Below are 13,741 nucleotides of genomic sequence, written 5' to 3' on the forward strand. Positions count from 1 at the left end.
ATTCGAACAGCTCTTATCATGGCTGCCACTGAAATACTTCCGGTTCACTTCACTCAGTGAGGAACCTTCCTGAGCAAAAAAGACTTTTCGAACGCAGCCCTAGATTCGGGGACCAAGACCACGCCTTGAACTATTCCAATTTCCGCACACCAAGTACTTAAGCACACCTTTTCCGTTCACCTCCCCTTGACTCAGCTTTCTCATGAGTGTAACAAACAACCAAAATCACTTCCCTTCAACAGTGGATTCAGAAATTCTAAATCCTTCGGACAGCGACATGTTCGACGAACATCTGACGTCGGCGCCCCGGCGCTCTCAACCTGCAATCTCAGACAATTCTGACATCGTCGGGCCTTCGCCTGCCAGCAGCTCCACGGGGAGCACACAACCACGACCAGCCACCGTTTGCCAGCCCGCTCAAGTTCCAGGCGCTCGACCGATATTCGGAGCTATCGCTACCAGCAACCTCCGAGCCAGCACTCCAACCATCACTCCACTCCAAACATTTCCGAGCAGACATACGTCTCTATGTTGACTCGAGACTAGCCAGCCACGCTGGCCTCAAGATCCTCTGTTCGTCACAGAGACAGGAAAAGTACCCACGCGCTTCTGGTTTCACCAACACCTTCGCAAAATTTTATCCAAATCTGGAATATCCCCCGAACTGTACTCCGGGCATTCGTTCCGCATCAGAGCCGCCTTCACTGCCTCCAGGCAGGGAATCCCATATAACATCATCAAAATCCTCGCCCGCTGGTCCTCAACAGCATACCTCACTTACATTCGCAATGATCTAAACGATATCAGAAACGCCCACGCTCACCTTTCCATGTGGAGTTCTTTTGGGGGTTTTCGCTCGTCCACTGACTAAGAGACGTCTCCCCCACCCAGAGTCTCGAGTCCGCCGGTTCCCACACACCTTCATGCCTACATCCATCGGCACATATCAGACTCATCTCCCTCATCCCTCACCCGTCTTCCCCTCAACCCTTAATCCATCACACCTCGAAGCCTACCCCTCATCCCTCGACCCTCTGCCCCATCCCTGCATACCTCAGCCCACCCTCCGGGCACTCGATCCGTTCTCTCCATACAATCCCATCTCAAGCTCCATCATAAGCAATAAACCATTTTAAATCTAGATCTTCGCAGCCGTTGTTGTTCCTTGTTAGTGAAGTGTATTTTGGGGTTTAATTTAAATTAGGTGAAGTGCACAATACTTGGTCATCACTGAGGGCACTTATAAGCCATTGTGTGCATGGTTGCATGGTGTGTGTGTGTGTGTGTGTGTGTAACAGAATAAATTTAGGATAGAAAAGTGGCTGTGTGTATGCAGGGATAGATGAAAAGGGTGTGAAGTATAAAACACACAGTGTGAATGTGTGTGTGTGTGTGTGTGTGTGTGTGTGTGTGTGTGTGTGTGTGTGTGTGTTTGTGAGTAAGTGAGTGTGAGTCGTATCATGCATAGAGCCATTGAATGGGATTAGATATGGCTAACAGCTCAGCTCTGGCCCTAACTGGCTTGAACAAGGCACTGTCATATACACACACACACACACACACACACACACACACACACACAAACACAGATGTTTGTACTTCTATATTTGTGAGCACCCTCTTAAATAAATTATCCGTTAGTCCCTAACCCCAACCATCACATCTACTGCCTAACCTTAACTAGTGGTGGAAGAAATAGTCCGATATTTTATTTTAAAGCATCTTGTGGAGTTTTCAACAACTAAAGGAGCTGTGGAGCAATATGTTTTAGGTTCATTTCAACAACTGGAATATGTACATGGAAAGGCATGTTGATGAGGCAGAACAGTTTAAAGTTATTTCACTGATTGACAGCTGCTGGTAGAATCATAAGCCAGGAAAGCACCAAGAAAGGAGGAGGGAGCTGCTAGCACATGTAATGCAACAATGCAGGGTGTAAAATATTAAACAAATCAGCTTTGCAAATGTTTCATGAGGACGGAAGTGAATGCAACATGTTTGTTAGACGTCAAGGATGCACACACGAGAAAAACGTGTCAGTAAATACCAGAATTTAAAGATGTTCTATTACAAGTAAATTCACTGCTATCAAACATTTTGTTCAGTAAGACTGTAGTAAACGTTTTTATCAGCAAAATGTTTATAACAAAAGTAAAAGTACTCCATAAAATAATGCCTCCATTATTGAATTATTATTACTGTTGATTGAATGTAGTACAGTGGCTGGGCAAGGTTGAGAGTAGTTAACAATGTATAGTATTTTATAAAATGTTTTGTAGGTTTTTGTGTAAATGTATTAAGTTAGAAAAAAAAGTTTCAGGTTTAAAGTCCAGTGACTTTAAACCTGAAACTATTAAGCCAAAATGTCCTCACTTATAAGGTTTAAAACTTGGTCCTTACAAAGATAGCCATATATGAACGCACACAAAAAAGTGTCCCGATTCGTTCTGATCACGCTGAAGTGGTTGCTAAAATTAGACCGCTGGATCCTTTTACATAAAGCTAATACTCCGAATCCGGATGCTAAGAGACACGTGACGTCACCCACTGATGATGTCACCCGGCTCACTGATGTCACTGCAGCTATTTTTGGGAGCCGAGTTGTGACATGGAGGCATATCACGATTTACATGAGTAATACGGCATGATAATGACTGGCAGACTGCGCAAGCACCCTTGTGTGTGTGTACAACATTCATACAAAAATACACACACACCCGGTGGTGTGTGTCCAGGCTTGTGTTTTTCTTCTTCCCTCTAAATAAGATCTGTTCATTTTCTAAAAAGGATTCTACTGGTGAACAAGTGTGTCAGCTTTACATGGACACACACACGCATATACTGTTAGTTTTTCCCCTGTAGCTGTTTTGCCAAGTTCCCACTACCACATGTTTTGTGCTGCTGGGCTCACCCAAGTGGGCGAAATGTGTGTGTGTGTGTGTGTGTGTGTGTGTGTGTGTGAGAGAGAGTTAGATGAGAGAGAGTGAGCAGATAGTTCCTGCGTGGGAAGTGTACACTGTATGGGAAACACCCCACTTTGGAGAGTGAGAGTGAGCGAGTGAGGGGGTGGGAGGCTGATCGATGAGTGTGTTCACTTTGTAGCTTGTTGAGTTGATGTGTGTGTGTTTGTGTGATTGGGGGGGGGGTTGCTTCACTGTACTGTAGTTTATGTGTATACATTAAAGTGTGCGTTTGTGTGTATACGTGTGTGTGAACCCAGGGAGCTCCCATGGTGGTGTCCACCCCCGCCTCTATAATTCAGCCACAATTACAAGGCTCTCCTCTGCCGCAGCTAATGAAACCATAAGTCAGCCGGAGACACACACGCACACAACCATATAAACACACACCACTGCAGCAGAACCAACCAAGCAGTGAGAAAAATGAACGGATGGTGAAACAGTGTTACAGAGAGAATGAAAAAGAAAAGAGGTTTTAGAGAAGGAGGATGGAAACAGTTTTGGTTTGTGTGTGTGTGTCTGCTCTGCCTTCTGTCTGTGTATTGTATCAGAACCATAGTGCACAGTACATAATGACTCACATGGTACAAATATGACTGGATGTCACACACGGTGTGCTTGATTTGCAAAATTGAGATTCAACTGGAAAAAATCTGAAAAGTACACAGAAATAAACTGGCCTAGGATCAGCTTCTTAACAATGTGTGTGATCAAAGTTACACATCCAATGATCATTTATATTTATGATTAACTGTAGACCTATGTTATTGGAATATCAGCAACACAATCATTATCATGAAGATTCTCTTGATAATGTACAGGAATTACATAAAGCCTTCATCACTCTTCTCATTCAAAATGGCAGCAGTAAAATAATAATCCTCCACCACTTCATGGTCCGACAGGGAAACATTGCATCAATATTACAAATCACTTACTTGCAGATAATTAGCAGACATGTGACCTGTCCAGGGTGAACCCCGTCTCTTTCTGAATATGAGCTGGGGAAACTTGATTCCCCTGCAACCCTGTGCAGAATAAATGGGAAAATATAATGCATGGATTGATGGATGCAGATAATCAACTGTTGATCCCTTAGCTAGTAAAGCTTTCTTATTACTTTCAAATTCAAGACTGCCCTCTAACACAACTGAGCAATGATATCTTTAATTGCATTTTTTAAAACTAAGTGTGATGGCTTTGGATACATGGGGAAACATGTTTTTGATACAGAACTATAACTTTGCTTGGTTTAATTACAGATTTCGTGATACTGTAGGCTATACAATGAGCAAAGTTTCAGAACAGTCAATGACAAAAATAGCCAATAGCCAAGGAACGGATATTTTGCTGCAAGAATGTCTTGGACAGCAGATGTGACTGTGAAATGTTTGACTTGCTAACGTTGTGTTGTATGTTGAGGCAGGATGGCCTGTAGTTTACAGAGATAATCCCACAACCAGGAAGTCAGAGGTTCAATCCCCACTGCAGCTTTAAGCATCCTCGACAAAGCTACTAAAGAAATACTCTAAACTTCTCCTCACACTGCTGCTGCTGAAGCTTGTTCACTCTCAACTCACCTCTCCCCGTCTCTCAGTCTTTGTGCTGTGATGTGCCTGGTGGCAGGGTGTGCCTGGAGGCCAGCGAATTTGGTTAAAAATTCTTCCTTTTAAACTCCCTGCCTTCTGCTTAAAGCGCTTGTGCAGAGAGGAGTGGAGAGAGAGAGAGAGAGACACAGAGAGAGATAAAAAGATTGCTCGAGGCAAAGCAGCTTCACAGAGAAGTGAAGGCCTGCAGTCTTCTCACTTCTCCTCGTCTCGTATTCTTTGTCCTCTTCTGCTTTCATTACTTTTTTCTTTCCTACTCCTTTCCTTTCTTTTCCACTTATATCCCTCTATCCCCCCGTATTTTGTCAATTTTAGCTCATCATTTTGTAAAAGTTAATCATGTTACTGGGGTCCGTCCTCTAAGATAAGTGAATATCAAATACAGCACTCGAGATTAGAAGTTAAAACCTTTGTGACCTTAATGGAGTTAAGCCATGGTTCCTTTATCAGCATACAAAAAACTACAGTTACCATGGAAATTTCACAGTGTGTGAAGTCATCGTAGCTTGGCTTCTTCCATATCATGTTGTTAGCTGTGATTTTGACCAGATGAGAATAGTTGAGATTCGGGACAGGTGAGTTGAGGGTTGACGTGGCCTCCAGTACTTTCAGTAAAAACACTTAACACTAAATTATTAAGTCATTATTTTTGTTTATGAAGTCAACTGTCTGTCATTAGGGAAAAAAACACAATTTCAGAGTCTGTTCAATTCAGTTAATTCCACAAGTTGCTGGGAAATTTTTTTTTGTCTTACTTTTGTCTCTTTTCAAAAACACAAAGTGTTCAAAACTATGAACTTGGAATGGCCTAAATGCCACTGCCATCATAAACTGCATATGTTGTGTGCTGGAAGGGGCAACAACGGTAACTAAGGCGGTTCGGGCTTAGGAAATGGTCATTGAAATTTTAATAACAAAATACAACCTTGTTGCCATATTTTATTTCCTAGAATATGCCGTGTGTGTGACTCAAAAAATCGCAGAGAATCTCAGCCAGCAGTATGTTCACCTCTGGTTTAGTACAGGTGAGTGTGTATTTGTGCATGTGTGTGTGCGTGTCTGAGACAGGAGACATTTCCGCTTACTCTGGAAAAAAAGATGTGTGCCCGTGTGTGCATACAGCATGTGGCTGGTATAAGGGGCTTTCCACCTTGAAGACAATTTGCCCTGACAGCACATGTCAATGAAGAAGAGGAGATGGGGTAAAAACAAATACGATGGACGAGGAGGAGGAGGGGAAGCTTGGTGCAGTGCCAACTCTGAGGTCACCTTAATATTTTATCTGCTTCAGTGAATGAAAACATCACCGTACACACATAGAGAAGAGAGATACGATGGAAAAAAGAAAAAAAATGACAGTAAAAACATTAGTGGAATGAAAAAAGAGATGGAGAGTTATCACTGTCATTAGAAACAAGGTGAAGGATTTCTGTTGGGGAGGCGGCATTATGGATGGTGATGCAAACTGAAATAAACTGGTCTGGAAGGCATCTCTTCTTGTAGGAGTTCTCTTGACAGCCTGGAAGAGGTGGCTGGGAGGATGAGGTCCAAAATCAGAACCATACTGGAGAACCCATCTCATCCCCTTCATGAGGAGATGGATGGCCTAGGAAGCACCTTCAGTAACAGTGTCATCCGCCCAAGGTGTTCAAAGGAAGGATTCAAGTGTTCCCTTTGAACCAATAGCTATTTTACTATACAATAATGCCTGCGGTAATGCAGTCTAGATGTGGGAGAAGAAATCGATTCTAAGATGCATCGTGATGCGGACGTGGAAGATTCTGACTCGATTAAGAAAAGAAAGAGATTATTTAAATGTTAATTGATAACGTAATGTTGACGGAACACAAAAGGTGGAAGTGCAGTGTCACAAAATCATTAATATCAATGCGCAAGTAATGACTTTAACTCGCACACTGCGAGCATGGAGACAGTCAACGCTTGGCTAGCTCCCTGCCTATCCTGTGTGTGAGGCCGAGCGAATGTGAGAGAGCAAGCGGCAGAACTTGACGGTGAAAGTTAGCGGAGAAAAATATTAGCAGCAAGTTTCAGTGTGGTAGAAAACGTACAGCACGTATTTTGGCTGTTATGTAACATTAGCTAAATTAGTAATAAGTAATATTAATTACTTTAACTGTATGTCATTACTAACTTACCTACTTGTCTGAACGTTGAGAAGATCAGGTACAAGCTTAGACTAAACTGGTGTACAGCTCTGTCCTGTATACATACTGTACATCCTTATATTTCTGTTCTTAGAGGAGTCTGACAACTGGTTGTTAAAGAAATTATTAGGGATGCAAAGTAGTTCTTTTAAGCTAATTAGGAGATGTTTGGATTTAATGCGTAAATTAAATGCTTAGTAATTATTCAGAGATTTGTTTAAAAAAAAATTATTCATCAAGATGCATCAATAATCGTTTTTATAATCACATCGCACCCCTCTGAATCATAATCAAATCGAATCGTGGGGTGCCAAGAGATTACCACCCCTACTGCAGTTGCAGCCAACTCTGTGGTCTCTGAGCACACAGCATGATGGTCACCCTTCATGGACTGTACTGTACCGTACCAACTATACTTGTGGACATTATTTGCTCTGTTCTTATACATTTTATGCTATATAGATGCATGCCAATGCACATAAATCTCACATATGTCTATTCTTATAGTATTTGTTTTGTATTCATTATTTATCATTAGCATTTTCTATTCCCTACATATCTCTGCTGTTGTGAGACTGAAATTTCTTCTCAGGGATAAAAAGAGCTACCTACATACCTAATGGCTGAAACTACAAAAATAATATTAAAGCTGTAATGAAATGGCATCATCCTTTAACCTTGTGCTTAAGATTGTATAACTATTAAATTACAAACTACCTAATGCTGCATTTGTGAGAGCTGCTTGAACTGCCATCAACTGAATGTGATGAACACAAGTATATTATATACTTGAGTAATAAAGTTGAAGATTAACTTATCTGACAAACCCCATATAGCAGAGCATGGAAAGTGTCTCCAAACACAGTAAATTTAAGGTTTAGTTTAACATAATGATATTACAGAAAACGTTAGCTTTAATACTTATCTTGTCTTACTTACACATGTGTGTTCTTGCAAAGAATTAGACAGAGTGATAAAGACAGGAAAAAGAAGAATATGATCTTGTCAATAAAGGAAGCAGAATTATCCATGAAACTGTATCGGCATGAGACATTGATCACCTCTGAAACCAGATCGAGCTCCGTGACCACGGCAACACCATGACAACCCTGAGGCCAATCAGCAAATCAGCCACGCAGAGGGCAAACAGACAGACAGCTGATGGACAGACTGATAGGAGAGAGAAAGAGGAAAGAGACAGAGTTAGAGAGATGGAGTGATAGAGTGATAAAGCAATGAAGAAGGGCGTGATAGGAGACAGACACACTGCACAAAAGGAGGAGAGATCTTTGATACAGATGGTAAAGGTAAAGAAGAGCCAACAGTGGATTTTTCCAAATGTGGAAAAAGTTTTTTGCAAGTACATGTATTTTATAGATTAAGTAGTCATGGTGAAGTAAATTATAATACAGAATATATTTAGCCCTGTAAGAGATCTTTAAGGGATCATATCACTGATATGTGTCTTTGCAATTCGATTCTCATGCCATGCTGGTAGCAACTGAAATCACTGGCTTCCTGAAAGGGTAAATATAAAGAAAGTTGCTTTAGAAAATGTAAGTAGTTTTGCTATTGATGCTGCAGTTATTTATTACTAACAACTTAAAGTTTACAATTTAAAGGCTCCATTCGTGTCATCTATGATTTGATCATTCAGCTGTCATACTATTTGTAATAATAATAATATATTTAACGTATCCAGTGGTGACAATTATGACAATGAGGATTATTTTGGCCTTGATGTGTGTGTGCCCAGGTGCTGTACGAGCCTCCAGTATCTTCCCTATCCTGAGTGTGATCCTGCTCTTCATGGGGGGGCTGTGCATCGCCGCCAGCGAGTTCTACAAGTCACGCCACAACATCATCCTCAGCGCCGGCATTCTCTTCGTCTCCGCAGGTACAAAGGGAAGGAGAGGAAGGAGGCATCACCTTATGAATATGAAAAGCATTATGAGAGTGGTGAGAGTGGACCAAAACAGTAAAGTTGCGGGCCACAAAAAAAATTAACAATATGAGCTGAAAGGCTCTAAAATGATGGGCAGAGCTGAGGGGAACTTTCACTTTCACATCATACATAGTCATTTGATCCATTGTTAATATAAACATATTAATTAGAGCAGCTTTAATTAGAATACAGCAATGAATAAAGCTGCATTTAATGCTGACTAGAGACAATGCTTCATCCCGTATGAGTGACGCGTCTGACTATGAAAAAACAAATCTGGACATTGTTATTCACCAGTCACCTATATAAAAGAAAATGAAGGGAAACACTGACGATAATGAGGCAGAGCTGAGGGGACAAATGAATAAAGAGGTGAGGAACACACAGGTGACAGCACAGTATCAGAACATTTTGAAGATCACAAACGCCCCTTTACGAAGGCAGCCGAAGCCACGGTGGGACTCGCTGACCACCAGGTGATGTGTTGCGTAGCGGTGGCCATGTGTGTAGCATACAATTGCCTCGGGATGAACCTAGGGAGAGATAGCGCAGGTTGCCATTTTGCCAGAGATTTTGTGTTTTTGTGTGTGCATGCATGTGTGTGTTTGTACTCTGGTTCTAGGCCATGGCCTACTGTGCTGCGCTAGATAACTAGTTCCCCTTCAAGTCAGAAGTGAGAGACGCAGTTCCCTCTGTTTCTCTCTCCCTCTCTTTCTCGCTGTGTCTGTCTCTCTCGCCCTGTTGCTAGGCTAAGAGGAGGCCACTGGGATTACACTCTAAAAATAAGGTGTCCCTGATACTGTTCTGCTCTGATCCATCTCAATCAGGCCCTCACAGTCCTCACACCCCAGTCTGCTTTTCTGTCACTTTATACAGTATTGTTTTCACTGTTTATCTGCATATTTGTGCTTTTGTCTGTCTGCCCTGGCTGCCAAAGTGATGATGTATGACAAGAACAACATATGATCAAAATAGAGGGAGGGAGAAAAGGAAAGAGAAATGGAGAGAAAAGGTGAGACAGATGAGAGAGATTGGCTGTTAATTTGAACATTGTTGGGAGGTAGGAAAAGATGGGGATGGTGAACTACAGAGATACAAACAAAGATATTCAAATATAAGTAATTAATGTATGGCTGAATCTGCCCCAGTTTGCATCTCAGAGTTCATGGTTAAAATACGTACCTGTTGAGCTAATTTTACATGAATTTGATTTGTTTTAATTCAGAGGGTGTCGACATGAGGTGTGAAGCAGCAGCTGTATCCTCACTTACCTCTTTTTGTAGCTAACTGTATTATGGTTTAATCTAAACAAGATAAGTATACTAGTGGTATTTTTTTAATAGTTTTTTTTTTTTTGCTGACAATGATAATAACTGTGATGACTTTGTTTTTTTAGTGTGTGGGCCTATTCGAGAAACAGTTTGGCTGTATTTTAAATTTGATCTCTCATCTTCTTTCCCTGTCTTAGGCCTGAGCAACATCATAGGAATCATTGTGTACATATCAGCCAATGCTGGGGACCCTTCCAAGAGTGACTCCAAGAAGAACAGCTACTCCTACGGCTGGTCCTTCTACTTTGGCGCCCTCTCCTTCATCATGGCCGAAATGGTGGGCGTGCTGGCCGTGCACATGTTCATCGACCGCCATCGGGAGCTGCGCGTGGGGGCGCGAGCTGCCGACTACCTCCAAGGTGCGGCCATCACGCGCATCCCCAGCTACCGCTACCGCTATCGACGCCGCTCACGCTCTTCGTCACGCTCTACAGATCCCTCACACTCCCGGGAGGCATCACCGGTGGGCCTGAAGGCCTTTGGGGCACTGCCCTCCACCGAGCTATCCATGTACACGCTACCCAAGGGCCAAACGGGCACCCCGACAGCCACCTATAACTCCACGGAGAGGGACCACAACTTCCTGCAGGTCCACAACTGCATCCAGAAGGACATGAAAGACTCAGGCGGCCACAGCAACACCGCCAACCGACGCACCACACCTGTATGAAACTGATAGAGGGTTCTCAGACACAAAAAAATCAGAGGGAATTTGGGGGGAAGGCAAAAGACAGATCATGGTGTAAGGAGATGGAAAGAGGCTTAAATGGATAGATGGAGTGAGGGGTAAGTGACAGAAGGGAACTTCTGAGCGCTCCACAGCACCTCAGATGATCACTGAGTTCCTGTTTAAAAAAAAAGGAAACTGAGAAAAAATGCATAAAAAAAGAAACATGCATGATTTTCCCATCTACCATTGTTTAACAAGTTTTGAACATGTTTGTAAAGATTTGAGGGGGAGGATGGGCAAAGAAGAGTCGGGAGGGGGGGTGGGGGGCGGCCAGTGGTTGTCTGTCTCGGGGCTGTGGAGCCGTGGAGTGGTGGGCTGGGCCAGACTGCCCGTTAAAACGTGAACTTTATATTTTTTACTCTTCCTCAGTCTGATGAAAAGGGGGCTTAGTTGACCCCTCGGCCCTGCCTATGATCCCGCCCTCGCACTACCATCCCACAAGCCCCCCAACACACACCCTAACCTCCCTTAAACCCCACTCCTTTCTTTAGTTGCTGTATCTTCTTGATTTCATTCTTTATTCGCATTAATACTGTGAACCATTGCGGTGTGGGATTTAGCAGGGAACAATTCAGGCCGCAAAAAAAGAAAAAAAAAGAAAAAACATAAGTTAATATATGTATTGATTATATATGAATATATATGTTAATAAATCATGACTAGACTTCCCTGGCGCAAAAATATCAACAAGAAAAGAAAAAAGAAAACAAAGTAACCTACAAGTGAAACTAAATCAAGTCGTCATGGAAACTAAACCAAGACGGAGGATTCACCGTGACTGGCTCATTTGACGGGCAAAGGCTTCAGCCTACTTGATACACTGATATTGGTTAGTATTAGACACATCATCACATTCTTTTACAACAAAAAAAATCTTTTGGCCTTCCGCCGAAACCCTGGCAGCCATCGTTGTTCAGGGTCAACTAAAGTTGACCTTACTTTTTTTGCTCCATGAAGGGGCGGAGTGAAGAGCGAACTCTGGGTAATCGAGGATCTCTCAGCAAACTTGAAGAAGACTGTGGACAATGAAATGTCACTACTGCCAAAGACACAAAGTAGTGCGTGAGAGAACATGGCTACCAGCGAGGTGAAGCTAAGTGACTCCAAAAAATTAAGAATTTACATGCATGCTAATCAAAATCATCCGATCTGCTTTTAAGGAACCTATGTTTTGAACAACTGAACAATACCATGTAAGGGCAGTGGGATGACAAAGTAGAAATCAATGTTACAGTACTGTGTCTACTTCAATTTTTCTTTCTTTTCTTTTGAGTGGGTAATTTGGGGTGGAGCTTCATTACGCTTGAAACAAAAAGAACAAACCTTGGAGAACGTATCAAGGCTTTTTTTAACAGAAGAAAATCTTATCTTGCCTTTTCATTTACTTTTATTTTCTCAGTTCCTTTGAACTCTCACACAGCCTTAGACTTTTTCTTTGTCTCATTTTTCTCGTTTGGTTTTGCGTTGTGTTGTTGTAAATGAGAATTTTAAAAAAGCGTAATGTCTTTCAAGGTGCCAAAACTGAATGATTCTGAACTTGGATGCATCAAGTCCTGATGACGAATAAAAATTGAACCCCCCCGTAGGGAACAGAATGAGTCTTGTATCATGTTTGGTCTAAAAACACAACATTGCAGAGTCCAGTTAGACCAGAGTTTATTTTAAATGAGATGGTGAGAGATAGGTACTGTCTTTCATTTAACACTTTGACAGACTTAGACCTCTTGAAAGGTCTGATGGTAAAGACCCACTGAACAGGGTGCAACACAGCCACATGGAGCAAAGTTCACCTCTTCCCTTTCTATGGGACCCAAAAATATCACCTCTCAAACTTTGCCAGAAATTGCAGTGTTTGCCAGAAGTTTAGGTTTTTAAGTGTGATCCATCCAGGTGTACGTTGCTTATTTACACAGCGGTTGCTTCCCGAGCCTCGACATACCCACAGAGACAAGCTTAACCATCAGTGCAACCCACATTTGCTTTCTTTCTGAAGAGGAAAACGTGCACCGCTAACTTTCATTTTGCAGGCTAGATAGCTAGTCATCTGTAACAAACTGAACAGCTTAAAAACCTTCATTCAAAAGCCAAGATTTATCAGTTTAGATGCTAAATGGTGCTAAACTATTCTTCAATACTGCTGCTAACAAAACACTCTCCTTGGCTTGTAAGTTTGTTTACATTGTGTCTCAGCATTCCTGCTGGGTCAGCTGTCACTCAAACACATACACTGGGCCTCCCATTTAACTGCTCGGAGGGTAAAGGTGCATTTCTGATGCATCTCAGATTTCTTTTTTTGTGACTTCACTTTCACTTGATTGGACTTTACTGCATGCATCCACATTTCTGTGGAAGGGCAGCCATAACACAAGATCATCATACTCTACATACACACATCTCAATGACTAGGTAGTCTAGTTGGTGTAGCACAACCTGCCTTGACTACACCATCTCATACTGCACAACATTTTCTCACAGAAAGCATTAGAATTGCTTGGTCTTTTAGGGTTAAAAAGTGGTAGAATATGCAACAGTACTTTGCAGCACAAGCAAGGCTTTCTGAGTGTGCAACCAATGTGTAACGCAACATGTTGGTGGGGTTTATTAATGTTAGTGTTTTTAATCCATATATCCGTATACTGTATGAACACTTTGTCACCCACCTGTTCACTCTTGCATGTCCTTTTTCACTCCATCACTTTCTATGATTCACTGTCATTCACTCTCTCAACTTCACATCCATGTTCACTTACTCAAATCACATACTCAGCCTGACCTCTCTCCCAATTTCATTCACACTCTTGCTCGCTTCCTCATTCCCCTCTATCTCCGTTAGCTCTCCATTAGCTGGCTGACCCGCTGTTCCATCAGATGAACTTCTTCAACATCAGCCACATATACTTCTGCATGATACTCTGTCTCTGGGTTCTCTTTCTCTCTCGCTATCCCTCCTTCCCTCCCTCTCTCTTCTCCCCTGGTGTGATGATCAAAGTGGCTGGCATGTCC

The 13,741-nt window shown here is 42.3% G+C and overlaps 1 protein-coding gene across 1 annotated transcript in view; it reads left to right on the top strand.

Moving 5' to 3' along the window:
- LOC123969114 (voltage-dependent calcium channel gamma-2 subunit-like) overlaps positions 1-10,832 on the top strand; it is a 65,996-nt gene extending 55,164 nt beyond the window's left edge. Inside the window, exons 3-4 of the mRNA XM_046046214.1 lie at positions 8,489-8,629; positions 10,146-10,832. Of these exons, the coding sequence (XP_045902170.1) occupies positions 8,489-8,629; positions 10,146-10,678 (674 nt within the window). The 3' untranslated portion in view covers positions 10,679-10,832. The remainder of the gene's footprint in view (positions 1-8,488; positions 8,630-10,145) is intronic.
- The last annotated feature ends 2,909 nt before the right edge of the window (positions 10,833-13,741 follow it).

The sequence above is a fragment of the Micropterus dolomieu genome, linkage group LG04 (genome assembly GCF_021292245.1).
Source record: "Micropterus dolomieu isolate WLL.071019.BEF.003 ecotype Adirondacks linkage group LG04, ASM2129224v1, whole genome shotgun sequence".
Lineage (NCBI taxonomy): Eukaryota > Metazoa > Chordata > Actinopteri > Centrarchiformes > Centrarchidae > Micropterus > Micropterus dolomieu.